The sequence below is a fragment of the Oreochromis aureus genome, linkage group 19 (genome assembly GCF_013358895.1).
Source record: "Oreochromis aureus strain Israel breed Guangdong linkage group 19, ZZ_aureus, whole genome shotgun sequence".
NCBI classification, from domain to species: domain Eukaryota; kingdom Metazoa; phylum Chordata; class Actinopteri; order Cichliformes; family Cichlidae; genus Oreochromis; species Oreochromis aureus.
The window spans coordinates 6222390-6235055 of NC_052960.1; the positions used below are offsets into that span (position 1 = coordinate 6222390).

Consider the following 12666-nt stretch of genomic DNA (forward strand, 5'->3'; position numbering starts at 1 on the left):
TAACAAATATAATAAAATATAATCCTTTATTTATTATAATTTAAAAAATGGTTAAAAACTCTTTAAGAGGTGTCAACATGGTAATATGCCGAGTGGCAGCGTTTTCCTTTCTCATTTCCACAGAGTTTTTCTTAATAAGTTGGAATGTAAAAACTTCCGGTATAAACACTGTCAATTTTACTCGTTTTTTTAAAGGCATGTCACATAGATCAATCTTGTATTTATTGACAATATCAACTAAGAAAATACAGTTTTAGTGGTTTGCTGTGGCAATTAAAGCATTTTGTGTCACTTTATACAAAAAACCCCCAAACAAAACCCAGCTCTTTGCTCATATTACTGCAGCTGTATATCTGTCGAGTTTGGCTTTGTGCTTGTCCTTTTCTTCCCATCAAATTTGACAATTTGAACACACACTTGAATTAAGATGTGTGCTTAGTCTTCTAGCAGTATGTCCAATTCTTCTAAAGGCAGTCGCACTCGCAGTTCTTTCTCTGTCAACAGGTCTACAAACTCCTGCAGGTGATCGGGGAACAGCTGCACTGCGTCCATATACAAACCCTGAACTCACACACACACACACACACACACACACACACACACACACACACACACACACACACACACACACAAAGAAAAGGAGGGTGAATTTTATGTACTAGCGACATACATACACCACTGATGTTGATTTAGTTTGCAGTGATGACTACATGACACAATAACATAGCGATAAGTGTAATTGGTTAGTTTGGTAATAATATGCTGAGCAAGGCAGTATATTGATCAAGTGGCAACATCTTTAATGAAATCATATAACAAGTAGTGTTGCCTACTGTGTGGCTAATTGTACTAATGTGCCATCAAATTTCAATTTCAGTTTTGATGAGAGAAATTCTCCAATTTTATGAGTCTGTCCACGTTAAACACAGAGACAGTAAAAGTTTAACACAGTAAAAGATTGAGCCCTGTCTCATCCATAACCTGTATATAAAAGATATACAGACCTTTTTTTTTTTTCTGAATTGTAACCAACAAAGATAAGGAGCAGTGGCTATCAGCAACTGATTCTTGTTATGCTCCTCTTTTCTCACCACCTCTCTCTTAGCTGCCTGTCCCTGAGTTTGGTCCTGCTACAGGTTCTTCCCATCAAAAGGGGAGTTCTTGCTCCCAACAGTCACCAAGTGCTAATCACTTGTGTTAAATCATCTTTAACACTGTTGATACTTATACATATATACATTCACTGGTGTCACCCTTAAGGGTTACTGGTATATACAACATTGTCACTTCTGGTTTCATTTCATTTCCTCTTTTTCAAAATCTGAGCATCCCTGTATAAAAGTCAGTTGGTTCTGAGGTAAAACAAGCTGCTGTTCATTATCTCACAGCTCATTTTCACTCGTATAACAACACCTGATGACTCTGCAGGGACTCAGCACAGAACTACAAATCAAGCTTTGGGAAATATCACTTTCACAGTATATGTGTGCCTCACCTTAGACCAGGGGATATTCTGTAAGGCCTTATAGAAGATTCCTGTGGCTTTATCCACTTTTCCTTCAGACACCTAAAAATTCACACGTTCACACTTTACATACACAATGTAAGCACGGTGACATTAGTGTATCCACATGCACAGAAGCACTTCTACACTTTTGTCTCCATGTTTAATATTTGTAAAAAGAGGACATTTTAGATCTTATTCCTGAAATGCAAGTATTAATATTCCTTCTTTTTTTGTTTTTTAAAATGACACTAAAGCTTTCAGATACCAAATTTCTTTTTTCTCATTCAAGCAGGATCAGGTCTCTACCTTCTTCCTAAAACTTTTAGTGCTCCAGGGCAGAACAGCATCAATGTGAGTTTGTATGACTGGTCTCACCAGGAAGTGGATGTACATTCTCCAGAGTAAAGGACAATGAGCCCCAGTTTCTGTTGCTATGGCATTTTCAAACAGTCCACGGATGCGGTTGCTGAGGCCATTCTCCGGCAGGATGGATAAGGGATCATCATGGAAACACGATCTATAAATACCGCAGACATGTACAGTTTAATGGACAGTAAGTGCTAATTATCAGTTGATTATGTACAAACTGTTTCTGTTTCTATAAAAGCTGCATTAAGTCAAACTAAAAGCAAGACTGCAAATCACTTAAATCTGCATATAAACAACATTAAACACTGAAACCTTTTGAGATGCTCTTCTTTCATCACGCTACTTATGAATCTTAATTTTTTTAAATGAGCAATTTAAATGTAGTTTTTGTAAATACTTTCGAAATCATCACCTTCTGTTTTTATTTGTAGTTTACACGGCATTTTACTTTTTTGGAAACAAAGATATAAATCATATGTGAACTTTGATGTGATCCTGCTGTCTGATGTTTGTGATCATCGTTTGTCTTTTTACCTCTGAGCTGCATCTACCAGCTGCTTCCTTTGCTGTTCAGCAACAATGGCAAAGAGACGTGGCACCACGCTGCTGCAGTTTCTGGTTACAGAATGAAAAAAACGGCGTGCCCGGCCAGCGCTATGGTAACGGTTCTCCACCTGAAGCACAAATCACATGGAGGTCAGTCAGGCCAAAATAAACAAATAAGGTCAGGGCTCAAAAGGCTTTGAGAAAGACATCTAGAGAAGAATGAGGAAAAATGTGCTTTTATTAGCCTGACCTGTAGATAAATGCTCCAGAGAGGGACGCTGGTGGTCCAGACTGGGAGGGCCGACGTCAGCGTTTGTCTCAGTGTCACCAGAGGAAACACAGCGACGCTGTTGTGGTACTTGAGCAGTCCCGCCTGCTGCACAGCCAACGACTCACACTCAGCAGCTACCCTACTGACACAGGGCCTGTTTGAGTCAGCGTCAGCTCTCGCGAGCTTACCCTCCTTGCTGCTGTTCAGCTGCTGTTCAGCTGCTGTTAACGTGCGGTGTAGTTCTTCCATCTTCTCTCTAACCTGGGTGTAGACAGCGTTGGCTGCTTGCACGCTCACCGTGAGGTACTGGAAAAGAGCGTAGCAGCCAACCAGACCTCTCAACCTCAGCTTCTCTCCCATCAGGTCGTCTTGAACTGGAGAAGAAAGGATAAGACAAAGAGCTCAAGCTCAAAAATAGAAAGGGCTCATTTTTAACTACATTAAAATTTTCAACAAGTTATATTAGTGTGGAAGATGGGTTTCCACCAGAAAAGCTGGGTTCAGTTGTATCCAGTAGATAACAAGAGAGTTCACATACAGCAAAAAGCATGACCCTGTCAAGCATAACGCTCTCAGCTTTGAGGACAAGATTGAGCAAGTTGAATAAATAGTGAAAAAAACATTCTGGTTAACTGAAATGAAATAAATAGAAAAAAACCCCAGATGTTTGTTTCTACAATATGACTAAATTAAATAAAAATACCCAGAAAATCTCTGATCTAGTCAAATCTGTAAACAACCAGGTGGAGGAAGCTTTGTTGCAGATATTTAGGACTGAGATGCCTAATGGAAGCAATGCGTTTATAGCATATCGCTTTGACCCTGACTACTGGTTGCTACAGCCTCTGGCTGCCTAGGTAACCCTCTAATGCATTTACCATCCTTTCATATTTAAAACAACTGTATCCTCCGCTTTCATTGGCAGCTCCGATGTTGAGAAAAAGTTCAACTCGGGAGCCATTTCACATATGTTGCTTTAAGTCGCTGAACGCCATTATTTTTGGTCACTATGTTGCTTCCTGTGTTTTTCATGTTTTATTTTATTATTATTATACTGTTCTGAACTTCTTACGTAACCATAAATCATCTGATAAATATGCCACGCACTCACTGAATTAAACAAAATGAAACACAAAAAAAAAATAAAGTGGAGAAAACTAAAAACAGAAAAAATAAACAGAAAATACAAAATTACTGCTACTCTGATTGTGCAGTGAGTGTGGATTTATAGTAAAAATGTTCATGTCAGGTTTCTGAGAAGTTAAAAAGTTGGAAACTGATCAGAAAACAAACCTTTCCTGTTTTGGTCCAGTGCTGATAAACTGGCAGCCAGAGCCTGTTCATACGATTTTCTGGCTTTCAGGATGGAAACCGTGGAGAGGGAGGATGAAGTGGACGATGCAGAGGTTCCTTCTGCTAGCCGTGTCAGTACAGACACAGCCGGGGATGCTGTTACATCAGCCGGTTGACCCCCTCGCTCTTTCGCTCCATCCTCCAACTCCAGCTGGGACCACAGCAGGCAGAGATCACACAGAGCGAGACTGCCCAGCCCTTTGGGTCCCCCCAGTGCTGTCGCAGTGGAGAACACTTTGCGGGCCTCATCCAGGTTGCCCAGCAGCCATTCCAGGTGGCCGTACTCCCGCCACAACACTAATGACGAGCGATTGTCTGGTTCTTTGAGCAGCCGCTTGGCAACCTGCTTGCTGCTCTTCCCCTGAGAACGAAGGCGCTTTTTATTTCCGCTGTGCAAGCAGCGCATGACCTTACGTAAAAAAACAAGAACCAGAAGAGTGTAAGGGTTAGTCTGACCTCACTTTGAGTTTGAATGTAGTCAAATGAACCAACTCCTACCTTGAGTTTCTCGTACTGGATCCAGCTGAGTGACAGGAAGGCTCGGTGGTGGGGCGGAAGCACAGGCTGAAGCATACTGAACAAGTTCGTGAGGAACTTCTCGCCCTGTTTCCCAAGCCCCACCCACTTTCTTGTTCCTTGGAGAGTGGTCATGTGACCGACAGAGTTAATGCCACCATCAGGTAAATCATAGGAGGTCAGAGGACACTGGGGAGCATTACCTAGGATGGAAAAAGTGGTTTTTTTTTTAAGACTTCACCTCAGTTAGATTTAAAAAATGAAAGCTTGTTTAGACTGTTTTACCTTGAGTGAGCAGAGAAAGGTTCTCCAGCAGCAAGCCAGGCTGACCTGGGGAAACCGAGAGCACTGAGTCCACAGGCAAACCCAGAAAGCTCAAGAAACGGAGAAGCAGGTGGAGCTGGAGCTCTGGCGAAGACAAACAAATCAGTGACGGCCCGATGTCATCAAACAACACCTGGAATTAGAGATAGAGGTCAGCAGAGAGGTCAACCTACATGGTAAAGTTCACCAAAAAGAATATTTTGTCTTAAACCAATCAAACACAACACCTGTCTGTCAGGATCCTCACAGTCCTCCTCTGACTGGCCCTTGGCTTTGTCGGGTCTCCAGGGCAACCAGTGTGTGGCTTCACGAGATGACTCCACATCCAGCCAGATGGTACCTCTGGGCTGGGTCCTGTCCTTCACCTCCTCTTCATCCTCTTCCTCTTCCTCCTCCTCCTCCTCTGTGGAAACAAACAGAAAGATTAGATTAGATTAATTACATCCCCATAAAGAGATCTTGGATCACACAAACTGCAATAACTCTTCACAGACAGAATTTCTAGGTGCAGTCATATAGCAGAGTTTTCCGTTCTTTGGGCTCAGAGAGAGAGGGAGGTCTAGGGATCTCTGCTTAAACTGTTGGCTCGTGAGCCAAAGCCTGATAGGCATTATAAAATGGGTGGATAAATGACACTTTACACATGGCATGTGTAAAGAGTGTGTGTGTGTGTGTGTGTTTTACCTGCAGTGGGTTGCAGCCAACCTCCTCGCTCTTGTTGGAGCATCCAAGCTTTCCAGCCTCTGGCGCCCAGCTCCCCGACCCTGGCCTCCCCGCTGTCCCAGAACGGCTCAAAGAACTCGACCTGTGGACAGTGAGGCAGAAATTTAACTATAGCAGGGCACAATTTATTTACTATTATTATTTAAATGACCAGCCAAGGCCACTTCACTGATCATCACATCCAACTCTGAGCAACAAATATAACTCCTGAAATGTCACACAAGTCCTCTAAGAGTAGATTACAACATTAAAACTCAGCGAGAACATACCTGCTGCGGAGTGGACAGCTCTCGCACGCTGTCAGGCTTGAAGAAAGTAAAGTCAATCATTGCCTGAAACAGAGCAGTTGCCTTCTCCGAATGACCGCACTGACGCAGGAAGTGACACTGCTGCCAAAAAATATCTGGGCAGAAAAAAAAAAAGGATGTGGGATTTGTAGTCATACAAAGCAAGCAGGACTGAATAATGAATGAACCTCATGCTGAAATGTCTGTTACCCAACATATCCTCCTCTATTCCTGGCAGAGCCGGGTGAGACACCATGCTGCCATCTCGGACAGCACTGAGCGTGCTCAGACACTTGCCGTACGCAGAGTTGACCTTGGACACAGTGAAGCTGCTGAAATAGCTCTGGGTGAAGAGCAGATACTCCCTCCACAGGGGGGTGCTGTTTGGGTGGAGAAACACCTGAAACACAACAAATAAAGAGCAACATTATTACTTGTATGTGACATTTACTTTTTGATAGAATCAGTAAGAAACAGACACTCCTGAGGGTTTCCTCAGCATTTTAGGGACTTGTTGTGACATTCATACATAGACATACCAGTTTCTTCCACTCCTTAGCCAGAGCTGAGGGCTCCCAGAGCTCCTGGCAGATGCGGAGTCTCTCGAGTTGCAGAGCTATGCAGAGGGGGTTGGTGGCCACGGCGCGCTCTGCGATGCTTAGCTTTTTCTCCAGCACTGCCCTGTAGGAAGACTTGCGGCGCTCAGCAGCATCACTGCCCTGCTGCTCCTCCTCGCCTTTGAACACAGCTGCACTCGCCTCATCCTAGAGAGGTAGGGAGAGATTGGAAAAGGCGATGAAGTACCCAAACCTTATGTGATAAGCCAAAGAGCATGTTGGAGGAAACTCCATGCTTCTTGCTTTTCTGCTGACTGACTGAGGGCTTTATGCACACAAGAAGACTTTGTGAAACTTGCAATTTGCATGAAATGAAAGCATATCAATTAACTAATTATGTCTGTCCCCTGTTGTGTTGATTTCCTATTGCGGTTAGTAGTGACACTGAGTTAGAACCCCTGGTTTGACTTATGTGTATGATTTAAGCAGCGTAAGCCTTTACCAGCACATCTCTAAAGCTCTAGAAGAATTTTGAATAGTTGCTGCAGGCAATTTAGATGAATAAGCCTCTGAGGAGTTCAACAAATCCACTTCTGAGTTACCTAAATGGTTCTTCAGTGGATGAACGTTATTCAAGTAAATCAACCCTCTTGTACTTTCATTGCTGTTTTGGTAATAATGAAGAACGTGAAACACTAAATCTTCAATCTTTGTGAGAGTGTTTTGGAGCACCAGTGTGAGGAGTGCAGGTTCAGAGGTGCAGAAGGAGCCCACGCTGCAGGATTTCCTCTCAGTAAAGTGAGTGGTCACTTGCCTCAGATAAACATTCCCCCTCAAAGTTCACTTGCACTTTGAGTGCATTTGATACATTTGATTACTGCTTCTTGTGATGTTCTCATGAGAGGTGAGCACACGTCAGGAGTCCGCAAACTTTTGTTAAAAGAAACCACGTTCTGAAGCCCTGACATTCCTGCAGCAGTATTATAAAGCAGCGTGTGTACCTGGTATCGTATGAACTCTATCCACAGCTGTGTGTCTGCTGGCTGCTCTCTCAGCTGCCTGTTGAACTCTTCGGTCCTGCCACCCAAAAGTGCAGTGCCCTCCTCTGTGTGAGCGTCCTCCTTTTGCTGGTCTTGGTGTCCTTTCCCCTGCAGCCAGAGGGCCGTTGAGGAGTCATACACACCGAGGGGATTCACCGATGACGTCTGCCCTCTGTGAGCTAAAAACATAAATAAATTTTAAAAAATCAGTTACATTTTAAGTTAAATTTAAAGAGTTAAGCTTTAAAGACCAACATGAGAAAAATCAGAAGGTGTCAGAGATATTTCAGTCCACTTAAATCCTGGAATAAATGTGACACCGTGAAGTTACATCCTTTTAAGTGTAGCACATTTTTTACCAGCCCATTGATACAGATGTCCCTTAAACACATCACAAGTTTTGAAAAGAAGAAAGCTATGACAATACACTCGCTGAATATGTGTGCTTGTTTTATCATACCAGCATGACAAACAAAGGCAAATACTGGCTTTTAACACACTTTGACCTAAACATTTTGGTTTTAACAGTCTTAGTTGTTGTTTTAGTTGTTTTTATTGAGTTATTATATTTATTTATTTGCTTTTTTTCTATATTTTACTGCATCATTATTTTACATTTTATTTGTTTTAGTGGCATTTTACATTGTTAAGCACTTTGTGCAGCATGGACTGTTTGGAAATGTGCTATATAAAGAAACTTAACCTTGCCCTTGACCTACTGGTTTTAGTTCATCAGAGTCTCAAAGCTACATAAAAGTGAGACCTTGTAATGTTTCCACACCCATTAAAGGCCTGTTTGGGGGTTAAAGGATGAGGATGAGTGTTTAGCTCTTCTTCTTCTTCTTCTTTTTTTTTTTCTTTTTTGATGGTTTAACTTGGGGGTATAACGTTTGGGACATGGATGTGCAGGCAGATAAAGATCCTAACAGAGCCACAAAAAACCCCAAAACAAAGCATAACTGTGTGACTATGTCTGCCCCTTCCCCAATACATAATCTAACAGAGAAAATGATTTTAGCCAAAAATATGAGAACTGACAACAGCCAAAGAACCTCAAACTCATTGAGATCTCACTCACTCAGGGCTCCAAAGTTTGAGGGAGATGAGATAAAGAGAAAAGTCAAAGAACAGTCAAATTATTAGTGCCATGGCCCGTTAAAAATGTGAAGGTCTAATCTTGTTTTCTTTCCTTGAGAAAATCATCAAAAGCTGCTGACATTTTCTGGTTTAATGTGCTTCTTCTTGGTCACTTGCGCAAGTCTAAATGAGACTTTCAGTTCAAAAATGATCAGCACTAAAATGGCGCATTAAGCATGAAGTGGCTGAATTCTCTCTTTGCCACACCCAGCTACACCCCATACCTTTATCTCCTTCTTTAGTGTCTGCCTCATCATCACCCAGAGGGAGGAAGATTGCGGAGCTGGTGCCATCGCTACCATCAGAACTCGCTGGTAATGCAGGAAGAGCAGGCGCTGCCTTCAGCAGCTGTCGACTGACTGTAGAGTAGTATCTGTCCGCTGCCTTCTTCCTGTCGCCGCCTTTCTTCTTCTTATTATTAGTCACCTCTGAGTCCTCCCAGCTGACCCCCTGCCTGTGAAAGTCCAAACCCAGAGCCGAGCTGCCTTTCCTTCTATACCTGGAACACAAAAATGGTGCAGCTTATCTCAGATTGTAGGTTTTCTTCTGTACTCAACTGTACAGCCCATGTAACTTTATAATTTGGTTCAAAATAAAACCTTCAGCCAGTCATTAATAGGGTAAAAAAAAACAAACGGATGAATCCCACGTTTTGGGAGCATGGTTTAAGATTTGTCCTTTGTGTCCTGATTTTACACTCAGTACAGACATTACAGTCTCCGCTCTCCTTAGGCTGTATGAGGATTCCTAAAAGACACATCTGATGGACAGAGGAGGCTTATAGGAAGAGCACAAGTGTATCCTTTGCAGAAGTGTTTTTACCTTCAGAGTATAAAAAAGGCATCTCACACGGCTGGAAAATACAAACCACGCCTTGAACAAAACTCTTTAAACAACTCATCCTTTTTATTCGTGCACTGCTTCATTTATTGAAAATGATCATTTTTCTTTGTGAGATTAAAAAAAAAGTATAATGTCCCGTCATATTGTACCATGTTGGAAACTATTCAAACGCAGCTTTAAATGTGAGCATGGTTACACCTGAGATCATTTTAAGTTAAGTTTAAAGAGTTAAGCTTTAAAGACCAACATGATAAAAATGGGAAGGTGTCAGAGATATTTCAGTCCACTTAAATCCTGGAATAAATGTGACACCGTGATGTTACATCCTTTTAAGCTTAGCGCATTTTTTACCAGCCCGTTGATACAGATGTCCCTTAAACACATCACAAGTTTTGAAAAGAAGAAAACTATGACAATAAACTCACTGAATATGTGTGCTTGTTTTATCATACCAGCATGACAAACAAAGGCAAATACTGGCTTTTAACACACTTTGACCTAAACATTTTGGTTTTAACAGCTTTAGATGTTGTTTTAGTTGTTTTTATTGAGTTATTTTATTTATTTATTTGTTTTTTTTCTATATTTTACTGCATCATTATTTTACATTTTATTTGTTTTAGTGGCATTTTACATTATTAAGCACTTTGTGCAGCATGGACTGTTTGGAAATGTAGACACAGTTGGGCTATAACGACACTGTTTATGATGCAGTTGTGTCAAATGTTTGCAAGAATGTCATTTTCCTTGTGTCTCTTCTCGTGTGTCTTTTCTGTGAAGGGCTAAAAAAAGAGTCAAGTGTCTTTTACCTGGCTACGTCTCCTCTGTACAGGGACTTGTAAGTCCAGTTGGCGGGGTCTGGTTTTCGGTCCACACAAAACGGCTGCTCTGTGGGCGACTGGAGGTCATCCAACCAAGAGAAACGGTTCGCTAACTGAGGAGCCTCCCGCCTGTTTCCCACAAACATAATTACAGAACAGAAGTGAGGTTATGCTCAGTGTATAAAATTATAAGTTTATGCCTCAGTGATGTTAAAGATGTTTGTGTACCTTTCAGCTTCTTGCTCCTTTTTGAGATCACTCGGGTAAATGGTTTCAGAGTCAGATGCGCTGCTGTGCGAATACCTCCCGCTCTTTTTTTTGTGCTTTTTCTTCTGTTTCTTCTTCCTTTTCTTCTTTCTGGGTGCCACACCATCCTCGCCGTCCTCTTCAGAGTTGACATCTCTGCTAACACTGAGGGTCAATGAGGAAGAGAGGAAGAGTTTGATTTGGCAGATTTTTTAGAGCTCCTCCTGGGACTGAACTGGGCAGCGATGAATTTCTAAGGAAGAACCAACACATTTCACAGTTCAGTGACCAGAGTTGGATTCTTTTACCTTGGTTCCTTCTTGTTTTGCTCCTCGCTGGTCTTCTCTAGAAATCGACCGTGAAGAGAGAGCGCATCGCCGGTCTGAAAACTCTTATTCTTCAGCCAATCTAACTCTGAAAATGAGAGCAGACAAGACATAACTACAAGATAATCAGAAGGACTTAGAAATCATGAACAATGCAATCTGTCTATCCCAAGTAGTGATACTGCACTGTGCGAGTGTTTTGGACCACAACACTTTACATTTTGCATACACAATAAACTTCTTCCCATTTCTTTAGTCAAATCAATGAAAATAGCAAAGACAGTGCAGTATAACAGACATAACATGGCATTTTTGCACCAACAACATGATTCTTCCCTAAGGGGCATTAGCTGAAAACATGGCATATCTCTGGATGTTGTGCAGGGAAAACTGAGAGTAAAACTGAGGAAACTGGACGAATGGAGAACAAAAGCAACAGGCCTAAAAAACTATCTGCAGATGAACTGCATTTCGCCCAGCAGTATTGAAGATCTTGTCAAAGCTGATGAAATTAAGAACACAGAAGTACCATCAGATTCTCATCCACCATGTAATACAATCTGAAAAGTTTATGACCTGCAACAGCTTTCTTTTTAAGTACGACAATGATCCCAAACTTACTGTCAATGCAGTTAAATTACAACTGGATAGAAAAACACACAATGAAAAACTATGAGTCATGGATTGGCTGCCCCAGAGCCCGGACCTCAATTATTGAAACAGTGTGGGATCATCTAAAGGTAGCCAACATTGAAAGAAGATCTTTGAATGTCCATCAAGAAGACTGGAAAACTATTCCTAAAGGGTACTTAAAGAAATTACAAAAAAACTCCCTCAGAGAGAAGAAAGTTGGTGATGCCAAATACTGATTTCCAAGATGTTTTTAAAATTTGAACAAACTGAGTTTTTACCATATATACTGTACCTCCATGTATTTTCCCACTTATTTCAAGAAATCACTCAGTCTATTTTCCATTTCCCAAACAGAGAAATATCAAAAATCAAGGGTGGCTCGAGACTTTTATACAGTATTATAATTTTTTGAAATACTAATGCTGAAAATATTCATAGTAGTAAGTCAAAATTTATAGTATCTAAAGATACTGACAAGCCGTTTAGATTATAAAGACGTAAAATCATCGCTGTTTTAGCTCAAAGACAGCGAGTTTCTTGGACTTCCAAGAGGAAAAACATATCGTGAAATGAGAGATAAAGCTAAAAGAAGTTAAGATATTTTGTGTCATTCAGTTCCAGCGATGAGCGGCTGATCTGACAGCGAATATCAGGTCGTTGTTTCGGTCAGATTTTAGTTTTCCGGCAGACTGTCAGTCTAACAGAGCGTCCGGGTGAGTGCTAACCGACATTAAAAACCGTGTATTACAGGAAGCAGGGATCACCTGTGGAAGAATCTCTAACTTTGTTGCTTGCCTCTTCTGCAAACGCTGGAAACAGCGCCATGATGCTGCGTCACTTAGAAACAGGGCGCAGGAATGTGACGTCACAACGGCGTTTGGGCTCGCCAAAGTAAAACATGAATGCTGTTTGGGGATTTTTCAAATGTTAAAAAATTAAAATCCCATTTCTGTTGAAGAGTAATATACTCACTTAAAAAATTGTCTTTTCTAAACAGATAATACATTCGGAAATAAGAAGGAACGACTTCAGATTTTATTTTAATCTATTATTTTCTAATTTAAAACGTTAAAAGAGCCCCTGTTGACCTGAAAGCTTGAGTTCATGACTGAGTTGGCAGCTTTGGCTATTAATTAACAAATATAATCTCTCCTGCCCACGGGTACT

At 41.4% G+C, this 12666-nt stretch overlaps 1 protein-coding gene across 1 annotated transcript; it reads right to left on the reverse strand.

Moving 5' to 3' along the window:
- Window positions 1–200: 200 nt before the first annotated feature.
- Window positions 201–12367, reverse strand: nrde2 (NRDE-2, necessary for RNA interference, domain containing). The gene is made up of 19 exons (XM_031746144.2): window positions 12264–12367; window positions 10849–10954; window positions 10523–10705; window positions 10283–10423; window positions 8855–9129; window positions 7455–7672; window positions 6436–6660; window positions 6107–6296; window positions 5879–6012; window positions 5571–5691; window positions 5114–5289; window positions 4848–5019; window positions 4545–4765; window positions 3987–4455; window positions 2673–3067; window positions 2411–2550; window positions 1883–2024; window positions 1496–1567; window positions 201–561 (listed from the first exon to the last, which is right to left on the reverse strand). The coding sequence occupies exons 1-19, from the start codon at window positions 12322–12324 to the stop codon at window positions 436–438; spliced, it is 3567 nt and encodes a 1188-aa protein (XP_031602004.2). The 5' UTR covers window positions 12325–12367; the 3' UTR covers window positions 201–435.
- Between the last annotated feature and the right edge of the window lie 299 nt (window positions 12368–12666).

Excerpts from the sequence above, each read along its gene's own strand:
- nrde2 (XM_031746144.2), bottom strand. The coding sequence starts at position 12,324 with ATGGCGCTGTTTCCAGCGTTTGCAGAAGAGGCAAGCAACAAAGTTAGA. Across the intron at positions 5,692-5,878 it reads AGCTGTCCACTCCGCAGCAG|GTCGAGTTCTTTGAGCCGTT; the intron begins GTATGTTCTCGC and ends CACTGTCCACAG. Across the intron at positions 4,766-4,847 it reads CCTTTCTCTGCTCACTCAAG|GTAATGCTCCCCAGTGTCCT; the intron begins GTAAAACAGTCT and ends TTTCCATCCTAG.